The sequence below is a fragment of the Lonchura striata genome, chromosome 12, assembly GCF_046129695.1.
Source record: "Lonchura striata isolate bLonStr1 chromosome 12, bLonStr1.mat, whole genome shotgun sequence".
Taxonomy (NCBI): Eukaryota; Metazoa; Chordata; class Aves; order Passeriformes; family Estrildidae; genus Lonchura; species Lonchura striata.
The window spans coordinates 19,066,521-19,087,164 of NC_134614.1; the positions used below are offsets into that span (position 1 = coordinate 19,066,521).

The following is a 20,644-nucleotide window of genomic DNA, read 5'->3' on the forward strand; positions in this document are numbered from 1 at the left end:
AAATAAGTGAATAGGCCTTGATGAAGTTAAGAGTTAGTAGTTAACTAATAATTGATTGCTTGTCAGCACAATGTTTAGTTAGATGGGTTTATAATGAAGAATACACAAACTGACAAATAGCTTTTAGGAACATAAGACCATTGTGGGCCTCCTCTGTTCTGAAACCAATTGAAGACAAGGAATGGGAGTTCTACCAAGAGTTCATTTGTCATATTTGCATTGAAAAGGTAGAAAGGTCAGAAGGAGGAAGATTTCATTTACTTCCTCATTTTGGGACCCCTCCCCATGAAAGGGAACACCGACCCATTTTGAGGAACAAACCAAACACACTGAATAGCTTTTGAAATGATCAGCATACGAAGTGAGGGGTGGGATGTACCAAAATGATGAATATGTATTTGTATTTTGTGTATTCAATACTTGTACGCATAAAAGGGCTCTGCAATCACTTGGAAGACACGGCGTGGATTTGGGAGCTATCCCACACACAATAAACACACACTTTCTAACTTTAAACTGCTAGAGAGTTTTTGTCTGTCACAGCAGTTCTGTACCAGTCCCAGCAGTTCTGTACCAGTCCCAGCAGTTCTGTGCCCATCCCAGCAGTTCTGCCCCATGCAGGCAGGCACAGCTCTGACAATCAGGACAGCAAGTGCTCCTTAAGGACACCACTGCACAACTTCCAGCTGTTCCACTTTCACTAGCAGAATTTAAAGGTATCTTGTTAAAGATGGAACACAATGTCAACGTTAACAGGTTCCTCCTGTTTTGCCTTCCAAAGTGCCCCGTCCTACAGAGTTTTGTTAATACAGGTTGAAATTTTTAGATTTAAAGGCTAATTAAAAACCACTTAAAGCTTTCACAGAAGGGATTAGCTGGAACTTACCCACTGCTTATGCTGCTGTTTGGTTTGTGTGGGGAAAATACAACTAAAAACACTTTCCCAGGGAGACCAAACCCAAATTTGCATGATTCCACACAGAGAGAAATGAGCCATACAAATAAAACAAACCAGTCCACAGCACCACAGTGAAGCTCTGGTTACAGCCAGTGCACAGTGCCTGTGAAATACCAAACCTTCAAAGATACCAAACCAGAACTTAGGGAAATTTCCATTTTACATCTGAAAAATTAAAATGATACTGTTCCATTCTGTATGTGGCTTAAGAGGAATAAAACTTGTATGTACTGTCATTGGCCTACATACAAGAAAATATATATAAAGCCAAAATGATAAAAACATTTTATAAAGACATTTTTAGATAAAAGGCAAATATGTTGGAGTATAACAGTATCACCCAATTGAAACTAAATTTCAATGCATTTGATTTCACCCACTGTCACAAAATGCTGAATGGAAGAGTACAGGCAAATTAAACATTTTTCTATTTTATAGAAAAGACAAAGTCAATAAACATGTTCATTTTTACATTTATTTGACAAAATGGTATACACAGTATTAATTTTTGCACAGTGGATGGTTTTGAGACCAGAATTAGGGACACAGTGTGTGTGACAACATTGCACAAACAGTTCTTCCACAGAATCTTCACTTTCCAGTATTAAAATATACAAAATAGAGTCTGACTCTTATTTATTGTGGTGAGGTAAACATTTCTTCCTTCAGATCAGTGTGGCTTTTATGCACCTTCAAGAAAGCTGCTAAGGATACCCTTCTCCTTCATTCTGTCAATAGCTACAGACCTAGAGGCATATTTATTGCTGTTCTAATGGTCACACATTTTTATCATGAGCAATATGTAGAGAAAGGAATGGAGAAGAAAAAACCTGCAGGAATTGATGATAGCAACCCATCTGCACTATTTGTGTCAGGAGCCAAAGATTGGTGCAGATTATTCATTTTGAATGTAACAGTTTTAATGGAAATGTCAAGAAAAATTTATTTACATTTTTCTAAGCAGAACATGGTATTGATTAGAGCTGCTCAAAAAAAAAAAAAAAATCACAATTAGGAATTTATTTCACAAATTTTTATATTTCTGCCCATTTACAAGTCCAGATCATAATATCCCCTCATTTGTTCACTGTTCAAATTTATTGATGATTTTCAGCACATAATTCCTGGGCAGAGTGAAATTTGCACAAAGTTCTTTAGTTACACAAGATCTTCACTATTGCCTTCTGTTCCCTGAATGAATGATTTGTGTAACTAACAGCTTGAATTTTGACTGCTAAAAAGAGTATATAATCAAAATTAATCTTGGTCAATATCTGAGTACTGAAACTTAGGGTTTTTTTTCTTATACATACTTTTATTGTTGCCTGAGAAGTCAAATACTTTCAAAATGGAGAAGTTAATTTGTGTTTTATTCCAAATAAATTAGAAATGGTTGTTGGAAGTTAAATCAGCTGAAGAATTCTCCATGCTCCTGAGAGAAAACTGCTTCAGCTTCTCATCTTTAAAACCTCACAGCAGTGACATTCTCACAGAAGAGGATATTTTAAAAAGTTAGCAGCCATTTCCTTAGTGGCAGAAACCTCCTCCTGGAGCCCCCTGGATGGCATTGCTACAGCTGGAAGTACAGAAAGGTGTTTCCAAAAACTAGAAAATAAATGAATCACATTTCAATGGTTTATAGGCATGGCAAGAGTGGGAGTTCCTTTCATTACCAACTACTCAGTCCCTTTTCCTATTGTGAGGTATCCATTGGCATCAGCAAAAGAGAATCATCTTAAGGCAAAACCAGTGACGTCCAAAAAAAAGAAAATAAACATCATTCATTTGAATAAAAATAGGATTGTAAGCACAGCTTTTTACATTATTGCAAAAGTCCATAAAAAATATAAACCCACTGTTAGTTTGCTGACTCTTTACAATATAAAAACACAAATGAAAATATTGTGAAATAGGTGACCTAAAAGTGTTTACTAAAAGAACAATTCTCTTGACAGAAGTCAATTTTTGAGACAGAATTTCTCACCGTGAGTTTAACAGTGACAATTTTGAAAGGAGAGACCAAATTACAGTTGTGACTAACAAAATCACCAAAATTAGACAAAGACATACAAACTTTTGAAGATTTTAGCTGCAAAATTTCTGAAGCCCAACTTGCAAACTATGGCCTGGGTTGGTCAGGTATCTCCAGTTAATTCCCCCAAGCCTGATCTCTGCTTAGGAGAACTCCATTCATCCTCTGGAACAACAGCAGGAATGATACAGAAGTACTTTCCATGAGAATAACATTCAAGGAGTTATTTTTTGGCCACACTTGCCACTGCCTTCTTTGCTGCATCCTCAAGGTCATTGGCAGATGTGATGGGGAGTCCACTTTCACTCAGAATCCGCTGAGCTTCGTGGACATTGGTTCCTAAAAAAACCAAAACACTGACTAGAATTAGTAATTAATACTAATGAATAAAAGAACATCTCCTAGCATGTCTCTGAAAAATCAGGTAATGCCTCAAACTGCACATCATTTCAGTTCAGCAACAGCTGAAATGAGTGCCTGAGACTGAGCTGAGCAAAAGGAGCTCTTAATTCCAGTGACAATTGTGGCAGACAATGCAATCTGATGGTGGCAATTGTGTGGACAACAGGGGCTGGGTGAAGATTCCAGGGTCAGTGCAGCATCCCCTGGTCAGAGCCAGCAGGCACATCCAGCAGGATGGGTAATGGGATCATGTGCCAGGCTCTTTTAAGGCATTTATTAGCCACAGTCAGCTACAGCTAACCAGCGAGTCAACAAGAACTAAAATTCACCTGTGATAACTGAAGGCTGGCAAATGAGCTGTTGAAAGGCAAAGATTTGGGTAATCCTGAATATTTAACCAGGTTTAAGCTGCTCATGAATATGTTTTTGCATTTTTACTAAAAACAGGGAATACAAAGGTCTCTGAAGTAATTCAGCATGACACCAATTCCTCCTCTGCTGCTGTGCTAAATTATTATAATCACAGAAACATTTATGTTGGAAAAGACTCTTAAGATCTTCAAGTATGACTGGAAACCCAGCACTGCCAAGTCCACCAATAAACCATGTCCCTGAGTGCTATGTCTACCCTACCTCAAGTAGAAAATATGATTACACAGCACAAGGGCTCCAGTTTGTATGGAAAAAGCTCAATTTCAGTCAATAGACTAATGCAAAGGAAAGTAAAAAAATCTGAAGCTGCAAAAGATATTTCAGGAAAATACATTTTCCCCACTTTCCTTGTCTAAAAGGCAAGAGCATCACCTTCCCATTTACTCTTTCTCATTCTTTTTGGAAAACTAACAGAAAATCTGAATTCTCCAGAGCTTTCTGCAGCAAATCCAAGTGACACTTTTGGTCACTGCTATGCTCTGCACCACAGAACCTGGAGTCAGATATCCTGCTGAGGAAGCAGAATCCACACTTTGGGGTCACACACCAGTCACAAGCACAAGAACCCTGAGCTGATCCTCTTTAGAAGCATTTTTATCCTCCTCCTCCTCCTCCATGTCATGTTCCTTGATCATTTGCCATGCCAAAATGCTTAATTACTTTGTAATTCCTAGACCCAGCAAAATGAATTTTAATTATATTTGGAGCTATACACTAATTATACCCTTAATTATTAACCAAGCAAGAAGCATACTCTTTACTGTGCAACTTCCAGAATGCTCATTTTAGAGGATGACTTTTCAATTTTTTTTTTTTTTTTTTTTAAATCAGACTTCATAAACCATCTGAAATGGTACCACAGAAGCAGAGCATTTCAAAAGCCTGTTTCATCAGCGTGCTCGAGTCAGGATTGCCACTCTTGGAGTTGAAAGGGGACCAAAGGCATCCTTGTCACAGCACTTTGTGATGGGAGAGGCAGGAGCAGGAAGAGGAATGTGGGACCCATCTGCTCCCTCTGCAGAACAGGTCGTGCTTCCCATCCCCGTGCAGGGGACACGCTGCAGGGTTTGTGTGGCAAGGTCAAAGGCATCTGAAATCTTTGACAGAAGGGGGATTTGGTTGCTTAGTAACACCCAGAACTGTACAGAACTTTTTCTACAGAAAAAAAACCAAAAACAAACCAATATTATGGGCAAAAAAAGGAGCATATTTGATTTTTGTGCAAGTATCCTATATAATATAATGTGGAGGCTGCTACTTGTCAGCCCAGCACTGCACAGGGGAGGCAGGAGCCATTCCCAAGGTTCTGTTTTCTTTGGAGTCCCTCACATTTGTACAATGATACCCAACATGCCTTAAAGGTTTTGTCTTTTATTTAGATATAAGTGTGACACACATTTTAAATAGTCAAGAATGTACTAATCTCTCTAATAGGATTCTACAGGACAAAGTGTTATGAGGAGAAAAAAATGGGAAGAGGGAAATTTTCCTGGAAATTTTCCCACACGGAAAAGAATATTGTGGTGTTTGTGATAGCCATGTATTTAAAAGTAACTTTTGCTCTTCACTAAGTGGCCAATATTAATTCACTAACGGGTCAGAGAGGGAACAATGCATTGGATCTGTTCTGCACTGCATTGATTGCTCTCCACACCACTTGTCTAACATGCATTACAAAATCAATACAAAACACAGGTCCCTGAGAAGGGAGGGGGAGTTTATGCAGGGAAATGAAATGATGAAAGCTGAAAAAAAAACCTCACTGCAGTCAAAAGTGTACAAATACATTTTCTATTTCTTATATAAAACACTTTTATAGGCAGGCCATACAAATAAACACACTTTTCAGCAAGCACTTCCTTTGCTGCAATTCTTTTTTTTTTTTTTTTTTTTTTTTTTTTGTGATAGCCTTTTATCTCATTGTGATTAAGTATTTTAGCTATGTGGAGAATATGGAAATTATAATGATCCCTGCTAAAAGCAGAGGTAAAAGATTTAAAATTAAACATTCCAAAAGCACTGGAAACATTTAGGAATCTACAAAGAATACCATCTTGTTGCAACAGATGTTAAAATAAACAAATAAAGAATCCCACTATGCCAGCATTAACCTCCTGCCACTGGATGGTGTCAGAGAACTGTAAACAGAATCCCAGGCTATCAGAATAACCTGCCCTTCACCTACCCTGCAGCCAACTGAGAAAAGGTGAAAATTCACAGGGCTGGAGGCTGTGGGGCTTTTGTTGTTGCTAGGTTTTATTGTTTGGGGGTTTTGGTGTGGGTTTTTTTTTTGTTTTGTTTTTTGTTTTTTTTAACTGGATTCTATGAAGAGAATGGCTTTCTAATTAGAAGCTTTTGTCTTCTGACATATATTACTGTCAACAACACTCCATAAAAAACCTGGAAAGATGCAATTTTATGGGCATGTACCTTCAGGCTTTGTAATCTAAACATCCTCCTGTGAAAACCTGGCTGCTGGAACAGCCTCTCAGTCTGTGTAAATGCAACCTCACATTTACACTTCTGTGGACTTGAAATCTCTGCTACCAGTAGCAAAGCAAACGTATTTAACTCATTACCGAAAGAATCCTAATAATAAATATTCTGCCTAAGCATGTCTCTACCAGTGGTAAGGCCACACCAGCACACCCTGTGAGAGGCTGAATGAAGATCAAACAAATAAAAACACACCCAGTCACACTCCACATGCAGGATTTGGATGAAGTTCCCTTTTCACCTGGCCTGCCATAAACCCATCAGGAGCAGGATAAATGGTCACTGCTTAATGCTGATGCTTAGAGAGGATGCAGGATTCTGCATTTCATAATGCCATTGCTGACTTTTCAGGTAAATAAGCTATAAGGGGATAAGACACAGTTATATACATTTGCTATGTGCTAACAAAGAGATGAATAATATAAAAATACTCTGATTGACCCAAAACATTTTGCTATGACAAAAAAAAGTCACTAAATGCAGAATGTCAGTTATTATTAGTGACATGAGCAGGTTGTGCCTGTGTTAGAATCCCTGGCAAGGTCCAGCTTTGCCTGCTGCACTGCTGAGTGCACTGAGCCAAATCTGCCCCAGCAGGGATCCAGCAATGCTCTCCTGTCTTCCCACAGCCTGGAAACTCGTGGCCTCTCATGTCCCAGAGACAGCTCTTGGAGAATCAGGTCTGAAGTTCATCCCTAGTTAATCTTCAACATTGGATTTGAGGTTTGGCCGGTGCCAAGCTCTAATTAGTGACCTTTAGGTACAGGTCACTAATTAGAGTTTTGGTGGCTTGCACATCTCACACCTGTTGGCTCTGCAGTCAAGAATAAACCAACTTCTACTACCTACCTGTAAAAGACAATTAAAGTATTCTGCCCACTCCATTTTCCCTTTCCTAACTTAAACTTTCCCCAAAGAATATTTTAATCTCTCCCTCTGCCTCATGTTTACATCCTAACAGGGAAGGGCACATTTGAATTTGTGCTGAATGTTTAAACCCAAGATGTCTGAATAGGCTGATCTGAACAAAGTTGTGTGACTTTGCAACATCCCATTCTTCTCTCTTGACAGGCAATTTGGGATACTAAAAATCAAAAAATCAGGCACACATACTAAACTATACCTGCAAACAAGATACACAAGCTGGAGCAAAATTTCAATTGTGTGTAAAAGATTTCTGAAGATACTAGAATGTTTCAGATCTGAAGAACACACAAGATCACTGATCACATGAATGAAAAATATAAAAAAATTGCATTCAGACATGTGAATAAAAAGCAACTTGTTTCTATCTGAATTTTCACATATTAAGTAGTTATGATTCCTCCCAGTCCTTCTTGCCCTATGACCAGAGAAGGAGAGAATTCATTTTTTGAAAGAGAGAGGATGTAAAATTTCCAGCATAGGAAGCAGATATCTAACTCACAATTCTGTTTTATTCTTCCCTCTTTTCATCTAACTATGAGCTACATAAATGAGAAGTGAAGCTTGGCTTCCCTTCAGCACTCCTAGTCAGTTTTCACAAAACTTAAGTGAAGTGTATTATATTTTAAAAGGGAAAAAATCCTGCATAAACCCAGCAGCAGTTACTTTTCTATCTGTAGAAGATGAAATCTGGAATATGTGGTTTCTCCATTTGTCCATGAGCTTTTTAAACAATAATCCTGTGTCTCAGCTGGTGAGTTCTTTACTGATAAGGCAAGCAAACATATGTAATTATAAAGTTACCATTTTCAAAGAGCAGAGTAATCCTTTCTTTATCCACTGGTAAAACGGCTTGTAATTATTATACAACTGAGAACAAAGATTTGTCCACAGAATCCTACTAAATCAAGACAGATTTGACTGATTAAAACTCTAGTCATCAAGACACTTGTAGCACAGTGCATGTGGGCAAAGAGTCTTTTAAGTGCAGGTCACAAATCTGTTAGATTTATGGGAATAATCACAAACCTTATGCTGGGAAAATGTTAAAAATGGAAACCCAAAAGAGTGCTTGCTCCTTTTCCTCCTTTTGAACTGTAAAATGTAATCAGTGATGTTTTAAAAAGTCTTGGGTAGTCTTATTACTTCCACAGTATTCATAATTAATTCAAAATCCTTATAAGTTTAAATAACCTGGTGTGAGTTCAAAGAACAATGAAGATGATTAAGGATCCAGAGGGACTGATTTCTGAGGAAAGATTAAAAGGACCAAACACACATGTATTGCTTGGTTAGGTGATTAAGGAGGCAGAGAAAACAGCAGTGACTTGCTAACAGTTCCAAAATACAACATCTGAAGGTTATAAACATCATAGCTCTTTGTTTAGGATGAACATGATGAATGAGAGGAGGAATTAAAAAAACTTTTGAGGTAAAGATAAAAGTGGGAGTTGGCTGTATTATACTGGGAGAGAGCTTCCTAAGAAAATGTGGTGCTGCCATTTCCAGAGTCAGCAAGCAGTCTAGGAGAAACATTATCACAGCTGTAATAAAGAGGGAGCAGTGCTGGGAAGATGGTAACCCAAAGATGTTTGCATCTCAGCCTGTATTTGACACTCTGAAAATTCAGCTTTGATCCCTGTGGGTCGAGCAGTAAATGACTCAAAGGCCACAGGCACAAGAGGAACTGGCACCTCTGCAGGGCTTTCACTCTTACTTCTGTACAGTCATGGAATTACCAAAATTACAGGAGAAAGGCCAAGCAAACACAGTGGCAGACCCAGCAGACTGCAGTTTAAAATTACCAAGTTGCTCTTCTCATTTCTTTTATAACAGTTTCAAATATCACAACAGAAACATCTTGCTCATAGGAAAAACTAATGGTTTTTGCAATATCTTCATTTAAAAAGCAGCACTTAAAACAGTTGAGAAGTCTCACAGATCTGACAGATAAACTTTTTCCCAGCTGTGAAAGACAGGAAAAGTTTTTTTGCTATGACAAAAAGTGAAACAACATTGCCTAGAGCTGATAAACAATGAGATTTTATATAATGAAACTTTCCTGCTTCTAAGCAACATCCATCAGTCTCTCCTTCATCCATATTAAACTTTTTACTCAGTCTCTTAAGGTGTTGACTGGTGCTGCGCCATGCAAAGAAAATTTTCACCATTTATTTCTAAAATCCATCTTAGGGTATTTAAACTTCCCTGCACTCACCACAGCAGAATCCCTGCCAGCACGTGCAGTGCAGCATGAGGATGAGGGAGGGGAAGGCTCTGCTTTCTCCTGAAACTCAAAAGGAGCATCCCTCTGCCCAAAGGGCTCCGTGGGCACTCTGCACCCTCAGGAATCCTGGTGAGGGTAATTTTTGAGAGGTAAAAAGCCTGATGTACTCAGAACATGCTTTCCTCTCCCTTCTAGCACAGTGTGAAAACCACCTCAGTATTGCATCTCAGGTCCATAAGGGGATGCATTTCCTCCTTTCATCACCAATGCAGAGTGACAGGACATTTTATGCTCTTTACACACACACAAACATGAATATGGAGGGTTTGGAGTACGAGCCCTTAAAACTCACCCAAAAATCCCTTTGTTTTCCAAACCTACTAGGCCAGGAAGAAATATTTTCAGCTTACCAGGGTTGTGTGCTGATTGCAATCAAGGCACTTCTCACTCAGTGGCAGAAGGTTCTCCCTCCTCCAGGCACTTCTCAGAAATTACAGACAGAACTCCACACTCACTGCTATTAAAGTCTGTAACTACCAAAGAGTGCTTGTCCTCCCCTCTCTATGGCTTTTTTGTTTCTTGTGAAACAATGCTGGGTGCACTAAAGAAAAAAATAATCCTTACCATTACCAAATCTTCTGGTTTTTATTGGATTTTAGCTGAACTGAGGAACATGTTACAGTACTTTCTGTCTCAAAAATACTGTTTCTAACATCTTTTAATTGACACAGGTGTAAATTTAAAACAACTATATTTTGCTGCAGGTTTAGCAATAATGGAATTGCTTTCAGTAAAAAAAAATGAAAAAGAAGTACCTTCCAGTAAACACAAACTTGCATCAAAATAATTCCTATTTGCATTGCAAATCTTACAAGCAAACTCATAATGCTTCCATTGCAAACTTTCATTGCTTCCAGTATCATCAGAGTCCATAAATGCAGAAATATGAGATTATTGGCTTCAGGTTGTGCTATGGCTGAAGAATTGGACATGTTCTTATTGTGCAATATGTTCAGGAGAAGAAGAAATTCTGAGTGAATTACTGAGAACCTGGGGGATGATTTTGTCTGAATCCAGCAGAACTCACCTTCCAGTCTGACCACCAGAGGTACTTTCAGCTCGAGCTCTTGGCAGGCTTTGGTGATACCATTGGCTATGATGGCACAGTTCACAATCCCACCAAATATGTTTACAAGGATTGCTTCAACCTGTAGGAAAGAAACCAAGGAGGAATTGAGTGGGGGAATGGTTATGTTTTGACTTTGTTTTTAAAATAAAGATCCAAACCAGGATACCAATTCCTCTCTGTCAGGCAGATTCTGATTTATGGAAGGTACAAGCTTCACCTCTGCACTCACAGAACTTGAGCCTCAGTCTATTGCTGCTCCAGTGCACAGCAGTGATTAATTGTCTTGGTCTAAACTGGCATAGTAATTAATGTCATAATTAAAGTATTTCCAAAAAAAAAAAAAAAGGGGGGGGGAATTTCTACCTATAAAAATACCTTATACAACCTATAGTTTGATTGTTTTAAAAGTGTATTGAGTAATCATCAGAGGTTGGAGCTCAGAAAACACAGGGCATGAATGGGTGATGTACATGCAATGAAATATTCATGTGGACACTTCACAGAACAATCTGGATCTTCACTTTATCACAAACACGACAGAGGAAAAGGTAATAAACTTGCCCTGACTTGATAAAGAGGAGTAAAAATCCCTTCTAATTAACAAGGAGAGGCATGTAATGAAGAGCATTCATTACAACAGGTTAACTGATAACCTCAAAAAACTGCAATTCATCAGTTTCTGGAAAGTGCAATTTCTCCACCCGATTCACAATTAAATTTCCCTTCACAACATCAAGACATCAATACATAAAATACATTAATATGGTTTCTTTCCACTTGGTAAGGCAGCAGAATATCAACCCAAGCCCATACTGCAGTCTCCCAACCATGCTGGGGACACCATAGGGGTGCAACCCTGCTGCTCCTCATCCCACCCTGGGGAATTCCACCCCACAACATTTGGGGTGCTCTACAAGAAACTTCACTGGGTGTCACAAACGAGCTTTGCCAGAATTGTGTTGACTCAAAACCCGAGAGGCTACAGAAGGGATTAGGTGTGAAGGAATGAAATATCACTGCATTGCACTGGTGCAGGATGTCAGCTGCAATTATGCTCAACTCACTGCACCCTAGGAAGGGATTCACTGCCCTGCTCCAGGTAGCCAGGCTCATACCAGCACCAGGAAAACTCCCTGAGGCCACCCACGTTTATAGCTCTGCACAATCAGGTTTTACATCTCTCCACTGACAGAATGTGACAATTCACTCCTGTGATGTGCACTCACACAGCTCAGCACTGGCAGTAACACTGCCACCCACAGTGCAAAAGGAAAACAAAACACCTCAACAAACGCTTTACTTCCCGTAAGACAGGGACACCTTTCACCAGACCAGGTTGCTCAAAAGATGATCCAGTGCATTTTGAGTTCATGGAGCCTCTGTGTGGCTCATGGCATGGCTTCCTCATCCCAGGCAGAGCACAGGCACCAGAAGGAAATTTATAACCCAGTCAAACAAGAACACACAATTTAGTTGATTTTATAACTCTTCCTTATATTCACATTAAATGCATGCATTTAGCAGTTAAGGGTTTTCTGGATTTTCAGTTGGTGATGCCATTGCAGTTTTTTATTTCACCTTTGTGTTACAAAATCCTTAACTCTGTAGAAGCTACCAAGACTAAAACCATAGAAGACCCCTTCTCTGCCTTGTACCATTGCTTGTGCACACACAAACATTCCTGGTGTTAGGAGATAAAACCTAAGAGGGAAAACAGAGCCCTTTCCACTCTTATCCCATTAACCCTTGTGGCAGAGACCTCTCAATGCCAAACACTTTGGTGTTAAAACATCCTGGTGATGGATTCTAGCAGTGGCACACACCACAAAAAGCTCTCCACCCTTTCTAGTACATCCTCCTAATTCAGGGACATTGCAGCAGACATGTGACAGATCAACTTAACCAAGTGTGTTTACATTATTAGAGATAAGGAGGAGGATTTTATGCCCGCTACAGATATTTTAATTCCTAGCACAGACTTTTTCATTTAGGGATCTGCTTTTCAGCTTTCAAGCTGAATTCTAATCATGTCTTCTAATCCATTGGCAGCAAAAGGGAAAAAAAAAAATGAAGGAGGAAATTAGATGCAGCTTGGATAATTGATGTTTGTGTGCTTGGCTTTAATAAAAATACACTGTTAAATTAGAGAGGAGTCTAAAAGGATTCAATCAATAAGAAACTGAATCAGGTAGGGAATTCGATCTTGGGTTTTATTGTAATCTTCCAAATAAGCCAGAAGATCAGTTCAAATGATGCTGAGATTCACTTCAACTCTGCTGAAATCTGTGAACATTGTTTATACATGCTTCTGTAGCCTGATAGATCCTGCATTTCCAGCTGAAAGAACTTTAGCATTCAGACACGGTGGATGGATGAAGAGGTTTTCAGTGTTTCATGTGCACAGAGAATGCACTGTCTCTGTATTACTTAAATCTGTGAGAAAAATAAACCTCCTGTAGCATATCAGAGCCATTATATATCCACATGCTCAGCATCTAATGCCTGTGGACTATCAGACATATCAAGGAGAGGGCAAACTGCCTGCATACAAGACAGGTCACTAAACAGCATTATTATTCTAATAACCATTTTTACCTACCAGAATGCCTTATAAATGTTTTTTTTTGCATTTCAGCAACATTGCTAAGGAAACAAAAGATAGTAGCATATCCATGGGTCAAGCCTTTTTAATGCAGCAAAACAACTGACAGATGTGAAATCCCCAAAAAAATGTACTTACAATTGATTATGGATTCCTCTGGAGAAATAAGGGAATCCACAATGGCACGGAAATATCACCACCAGTGTTGGTAAAACCCCACAGTCTCCCAGGCCTCAGCACCAATGCTGGGAAGCCAAAGGAATGGAAACTGTCTTCATGTTAGATATGGTGTTAAATCTTTGCAAATATTGGAATAGGCAGTAATCCCACAGCTCCTAAGTGCTGTATGAACAGCTATGCAGACTCAGAGAGTATTTTCTCTATATATGAAAATACATATATTTACAGATAGTTATATCTATGTAAAATCCATGCCACTTTATTACTAAAACTAATAGTTTTAATTTTCAGCCACTTTTTGGTAGAGTCAGCCTTGACAAAGCCTGCAATTCTGCTTTGAAGGTTTGGCACCAACAAAAGCCCCACACAGCAAATAAATATAATTGTGTACTAACCAAAGTAATGGTATTAGGAGATTACAGCTAGAATTGTATTGGATCACCAACACCATCCACAAGGCTACCAGGTTCCACAAAACTAAGAGCATTTGAGGTAGGGCAGAAGCAGCTTCAGCATAGCTGGCTGCTTTCTAAAATCAGATGGAGTGTGTGTGCATTTACTTTATTCTCTTCGCATTATGATTTTCTCTAAAAATGCTCCCAGCCTTAACATAATGCAGGCTGAGATGTGATCATCACACACTTAGTGGAGGCAGCACCATAAAGGATTCCACCTTTCCACAGCCCATCTATAAATCCATACTGGGGACCTCTGGCTGTGTGCTGACCTTCTGAGCCTCACCAACCACTCCAGCCCTGCATGCAAGAACAGAGAGGACAAAAGCTTCACACTTGGCTGTTGTTCCTATTTCCCACTCCTGCTGTCACCACAGAACAACTACACCAGGTGTAGGATTACAGAGTGCTGCAGCACCAACAGGTCCTTCCTACAAGGCAAACTGAGTCTCACATAACGCAGACATCCAGTCACGGATGCAGTTTGACTTCAATGAGGTTTCATCAGCACGGGGAGATGACCCAAATATAGGCAGCCCCATAAAGAAGCTGTCCTGCTTTCCCTCTCCCACCCAGCTCATAAACATCCTGTGCCTAATTTCTGCTCATGTATTTGAGAACCTTTCTCACAATCCTCCCCAATTATCTCATCTGATGACATCAAAGACCTGCACAGTTTCCAGGTATTCACAGTGTCCAATACATGCACTGAGACGTTGTACACATCTCTTCACACAGATGCATGAACATTCAGAGAGTGAACTACAAATATTATAAAATATTATATTTATCAATATAATCTCTGACCTTGCTGGAAATTGTGACTTTGAAGTTCAATCCATGTATTTTAGATGAAAACAAGCTATTCAGGAACTGTCAGTAAAACTGTCAGTAAAATTACATCTGCAGCACATTAAAAACTGCACTAGCAAAGAACGTGCTCATGGTTTGTCTGTTGAAGTCCGTCAAAAACCACCTTTAATTTCAAACAAACTCAATTAATTTATTGACCCCCCCCTAACTCTTTCATCAGCTGGAAGTGTACTCAGTATGAAGCAGATTGTATTAGTCAAGTTTCCTTCTCCAGGATGCCACAGGACACATCCTGTGGGACACAGCAGGCTTGCATGGTACAGCTGGCAAACATAGTCCTGCTTTGGAGGCTCCCAGCATTTTCTGAGGTTAAAACATGCATCATGTCTCCCAGTCCTTCTGGTCAGCAGAGTCATGTTTTGTGTCTACAAAAGCACATTCTTTTACTATATGAAGTCATGAAATTGCCAGGAAATGAGTAAGAAAAGCAAGCTGGCAGCTCACTGCCAGGCATCTGTTCCTTCCCTCACCCCTCCAACAGAACGAACAGCAGTGGAAGGATGATAGATCACTCAAACATGGCCCAGGCTGGGGGATGCTCACATTGCTGGATGCTGGGACATGAGCAATGAAGATCCAGATGTATTCCCAGCCCAGGGAGGGAGAGTAAAGGTGCTGTCACCTACAGCTGCACCCAGACACCCAAACATCCAGAAACCTGACAATCACCATCACATAAAACTTTTCTGTTCAATCCATTCTGATTTTCAGAGACGTTTTACACCTCAAATCCCAGGGAATCCCAGTTAAAAGAAGGGTATTCCCTTTTAAGATGTAAATAGCAATATTAAGAAAAAAAAACAAACCACTGGGTAAAATGGGATACATAGTTCTTCACTCTGAGTCTAATGTAGTGCATTTAATCCTTTCTACTAGTCCACTGGCATTTAATATTCATTCATTCATTGTTTACCAAATTTGTTTCAATGTGAAAGAAGCAGATTATATCCAATTCTCAATACAAAGTAATAAAATGCCCACACTTGCGTCTTCACTCTTTATCCTTCTGCTCCAACAGATAAGTCAGATGCAAACATTTTTATATATCTCTGTATTATTACAGCTTGGACCACAGGTCAAATGTAACTTTTTCTTATTTGGTTTTGAAATATTACTCTAATCCTCTATCTTTTTTATATCAGAGAACATTTATAGTTCATTTGAAAATAAAGATTAAGCTTTCTGTATCTGAGCAGTATGAAAGATTCACAAACACAGAAACATTTGCTTAAAACACCCACTAGAGGACAGTGCAATTCAATGTGGAAAAGGGATATAAAAATCTCTTTGGAGAGGAGAACAGGGTTATTTTTTCTACTTAAAGCCAAACGATACAATTTAACTTTATAAAAATTATGCAGAATATCATTCTGCCTCACTGGGATGGAACTTTGAAAGTCTGAAAGTGAGAAGTTTTGAGAGGTTGAATCAACAAACAGCAAAGTAGGAAAGCTTGCAGTCAGGTGAAGAAATACTGATACAATCCAATTTTGAATGTCTTGCACTATTCTAAAACAGGTCAAGGTTTAAAATTCACTGGCAATGCAACCTCTTTCCCTGAAAGAAAGGAACTCTGATGAACCTTCAAAACACAGTTCAGATTTTTCTGCCTAGGTCACCCCAACTGCTAGGTAGGAAAAGAAGATTAAGGATTGTGCCCAAAGGTAAATTTTGGTCTGTATTCAAGAAGTTCCTGAGCAATGCAGATCTCACTGAGAGCAAATACCTGGTTCTGGCAGGTGAGAGGACAGGCACTGGAGGGAAGCCTTTTTGAAATGCATCTCCTTAAGTGCCATGCTAAGAGTCCCAAAACCCACATTTTTGCAAAGTCAAAGCTTTGTAGGTCCAGTTTCTAGTGTGCTGAACAGCCACCTACAATTTTGAGTCCTTCCTGCTTACAGCAAGCTCAGGACCTAGAACAGGACAGGAATTTATTGGCATTTGCTGGTTTGAAAACAATTCAGCAACAATCCTCTGCTAACGGAGCAGATGCCAGGGTGTGCCCCTTCCTTGGGGTATGAAAACCAGGCAGGCCAGGAGGGGTCTGCAGCAGGGAGAGCTCTGGTGCTCTCAAATACCAAAGATACCCCCCAGAATGGACCACCAGGAACATCCCTGCTGTGGGATTTTGTCTTAATTCTCTGTAGCACTGGCACAAAAATAAAAATTACGGGATCAGAGCTCATTAATGGAATGAGATGAAACGATGACTGGCAAATTACATATCAGAATATCACAGTGGAAACAGTCCCCAGAGACTCTCCTTCATTCCTTTGCCCAGCTCCAAGTAGTGCATTTTTGGGAACAGAAATATTCCAATTCCATACACACAGCCTCCTTCAAAATCTCGTGGCAGGCAGCAATGTGATCTCAGGAACCTCCATTTCAATGCATTTCAGTGAGAAGTCTCATGCCAAGCCTGTTTTGGGAAGGTCTCCTCCTCTGCAGGACACACACTCTGCCCCCCCTGAGCCCTGGGGGCTTTGCTCTGGGATCAACCTGAGATGTATTTGGGAAGCTGTGAACCATCCCCTGCTCCTGTGCCTGTGTCCCACCTGGCCAGGCCTCAGCCAGGTCCTGCCAGAAGCCACATCCTCCCCAAATTAACACAGAGCAGAGTTAATTAATCCCACTTCATGGTCCAGGCAGAGCAGGAGAGTGCCTGCAGCCATACAGGCATGTTCTTTCACTGATAGGAAGCACAACCAGCTCCTAATATAATCCTTATTTAGGATAATAAGGGAAAAGAAAAAAGAGAAGGCAAATAAAAGGTTGAGACCACAAAGTACCATTCTGAAGTGTACTTGAAAATAAGAGCCTTTAGTACTGTTTTGGGTACATAATGCAGCAGGTAGTTGATAGAAAAATTGTAATTTTGGTGCAAATATGGCAGGACAAGTTTTCTACCAGATCATGGGTATTTGGAATAAATTTGCTCTGACTCTCTTTTAAATATCTGAGCTTCAATATGAAGAACTGTGGCAGGCACGTTCTTCTCTCTCTCAGGATTTTTTATAGAGGAGCACAGAGGAAAGAAAGAGAAAACAATTTCTATTTCTGCTCCTTGTTTTTCCCATGTGGAATGTGTTTGGAGAATTGTTTACCTGGGGTGATTGCTTGGTTGGATTCTGGTGAGGATTGTTTGAGCCTGATGGCCAATCCAACCCACTGGGGCTGGACTCTGGAGAGAGGGTCTCGAGTTGAGTTAGAGAAAGTAATATGTAGTTTTAGTATCTTCCTTTATATAGTATATTAATGTATTTTAGCATAGTTACAATGAAGAAGTCATTCAGCCTTCTGAATTGAGTCAGACACCAGCATTTCCTCCCATGGGGTTCACCTGCATTTACAACAATGAACCCCTGGAAGAGCACAGCAGACTTCAGAACAATCCAGGGAAGACAACTGGTATTGTTGTCCTCTATGTATTTTAAGACTGAAAAACAACACATCATCAGTTCTTCTGTGTCAGATGAGAGCACAGTATTTCAGATTGCCTTTAAATTCCATTTTGTGCACCCAGAACTAAGGGCAGTTGCATGTTTGGGCCTGGTTTGGGGCATATTAATCCAGCAGAGCCAAGAAGCACCCACAGCACCCCTCTTCAGGCACCAGCAGTGCACACTGGTCATTAAATACCCAGGGAATTCCTATTGACTGCTCCATATTAGCATGGTGAGTTACACACACCCTCCAAACCCACTCATCCAAGGCACTTTATACAGCAGCATGACTGCAAGCAGCTCCTCCACAACAGCAAAGTCTATAAAAATTGATCCAATATTTGCTGAATTTTGCCTCTGCACTTCAGATTAATTTCTCAGAGGCGCATCATACACTTTCTCTAATGTTTTTACTGTCTGAAGTTTCAATTAGATTTTTGCTAAGCAATAATCAGCTTTCTGAAAAATAATGCAGCAGTGGCATCATTCTTGAATAGCAACGTGTCCCTGTTACTCCAACAAAATGTTCTGGAGTGTCTCTATGCACAGTTTCATCATCCTTTGTGGTGTGTTGAAAGGCAAAAAGGTCAGACAAGTTTAAATCATTTGAAGTAACTGCAATATTCCTCAAAAGAGGCAGAACCTGCAGAGTGTATATATGGATATATATGATGGATATATGGATATCATGGATATATGATGAAATGGAGCTGGTGCAGGATCCACAGTGTGGGCTGCTGCCAAATGAGCTGTTCCAAGAGTAAGTCACACTGGATGGTGTGTTGTGGTGTGTGGCAGCACCTGGAAATTACCAAAGCCAATGCTGTTCAATGGCACAATCACAAATATCCACAACAAGGCCTGACTAAACAGAAATGCTAATTTGATGACTTTCTGTACAGGACTTTCTGTTTAATTTGACAGCCAGTTAAAAATGTATGTATTATCAAGGTATGCCTTGTCTCCTCCTTCTGGCTTGACTTTTTCCTAAGTTGTGCTGGAATGTTCCTTGCTCCAAACAGAGAGATACTTCATAATTCAGGCAAGGAAAAAATCAAAACCAAACCACCAAAAACCAAAGCCCCACTAAGATCTGAAATCTTGATGTGAGTAATATTTGAGGTCCACTAGTGAAATTTATTTCCTGAAACAGAAAGTCACCAGAACCTATCTTTATTTCCTCTTTAGAAATAGCCTCAGAAATCAAAATACTATGTTTATTTAGAATACCAAAGTACTAAATAAAAGTGCCCATCACAAGGGAAAAGAGAGATGAAGAACAGTTATCCTTGTGCTCTAGAAAGACTTGGGATCTTTCTTTTTGTCACCTGAGAAACATCCCTGACTTCTACTCCCCATGCAGAAGAGAATGAAATTCTACAGAAGCTACTATCTAGGTCAGGCTGTATTTCTTAGTGAGACAATGGAAACTTTTAAAAAGGAATTCTGTACTTCAAGAAGCTTAATTAAAGTACAAAAATGCACTGTCATGGGTAATGAACTGCATATATGCATCTGAAATCTCCAAATAATTAAAACACGTTCTTTTACGGTAGCATTGTAGTCATCAAAAATGTGAATTGCTGTCCTCATTAGGTTCCAAATTACTACCACATTAAAATCAGCTCACTTTTAACATGTAGTAAACCAAAACAGAACTAGTAAAATGCAGAAAGGTACTTGGAAGAATGATAAAGACACTGGACAAGCTTTGTATTCAGAATATTCTAAAAAAACCCCACAACTTTCCATCTTAGCAAAGGAAACAGAAGGAGGATTCAGAGCCAGGCCTGAAACTAGCAAGGGAAAAAGTGAACCAGGCTCAAACATTTGGTACCTGCCTCCAGGTAGTTTTATTTCTTAGTCCTTAATTCTTGAAATGAGACAGTGAAAATACAAAAGGGGTCCTTTCACTGTTATTTTCAGATACAGCATACAGCCATAGTTAGAAATGCTGCCACAGGATATTGCTTATGTCAAAAGCTTATATGAGTTGAGAATATATAGCACAAATTCCTGGAAAGAAAACAACCAAAGACTTGTAAATACAAGAGTATCAAAGATCATGAGGAAGCATCCTCAGACACTTGTCCCCTTCTTGTGCTCCTCTTTACCTGCCTCTGGCTGCTGCTGGAGAAAAGAGATCAGATGAAGACAGGTACAAATCTTACTCAATGCAGTTGCATTCTTTCAGTAAAGCAGAGCTTACATTTCTTTAATATATCTATGCAACCCTTTTCTAAATTAAATCACAAAATAGTTGGTGTCTGAGTCATATGTTCCTTTATCAGCATCACTGATTACAAAACTGTCTGATCTCGGCAGTTACCACATAGCATCAATCAGGAACGTGGCACTGGACAAGTGATTTGTGATTTTGATTACCTCTCCTTTTATTTTACTACAATTAACTCCTTGCTCTTTCCTATCCTTTTGAGGATCAGATCCCAATCAGAAAATGGGAACAGAAATTAATGCCTATGATCTTGTC

At 39.5% G+C, this 20,644-nt stretch overlaps 1 protein-coding gene across 2 annotated transcripts in view; it reads right to left on the reverse strand.

Annotated features, from left to right (window-relative positions):
• Positions 1-1,415: 1,415 nt before the first annotated feature.
• SUCLG2 (succinate-CoA ligase GDP-forming subunit beta) overlaps positions 1,416-20,644 on the reverse strand; it is a 112,743-nt gene continuing 93,514 nt past the window's right edge. For both annotated transcript variants that reach the window (XM_021550959.2, XM_077786163.1), the window contains exons 10-11: positions 10,559-10,679; positions 1,416-3,329 (exon numbers count right to left, since the gene is read on the reverse strand). In XM_021550959.2, the coding sequence (XP_021406634.2) occupies positions 3,214-3,329; positions 10,559-10,679 (237 nt within the window). In that variant the 3' untranslated portion in view covers positions 1,416-3,213. The remainder of the gene's footprint in view (positions 3,330-10,558; positions 10,680-20,644) is intronic.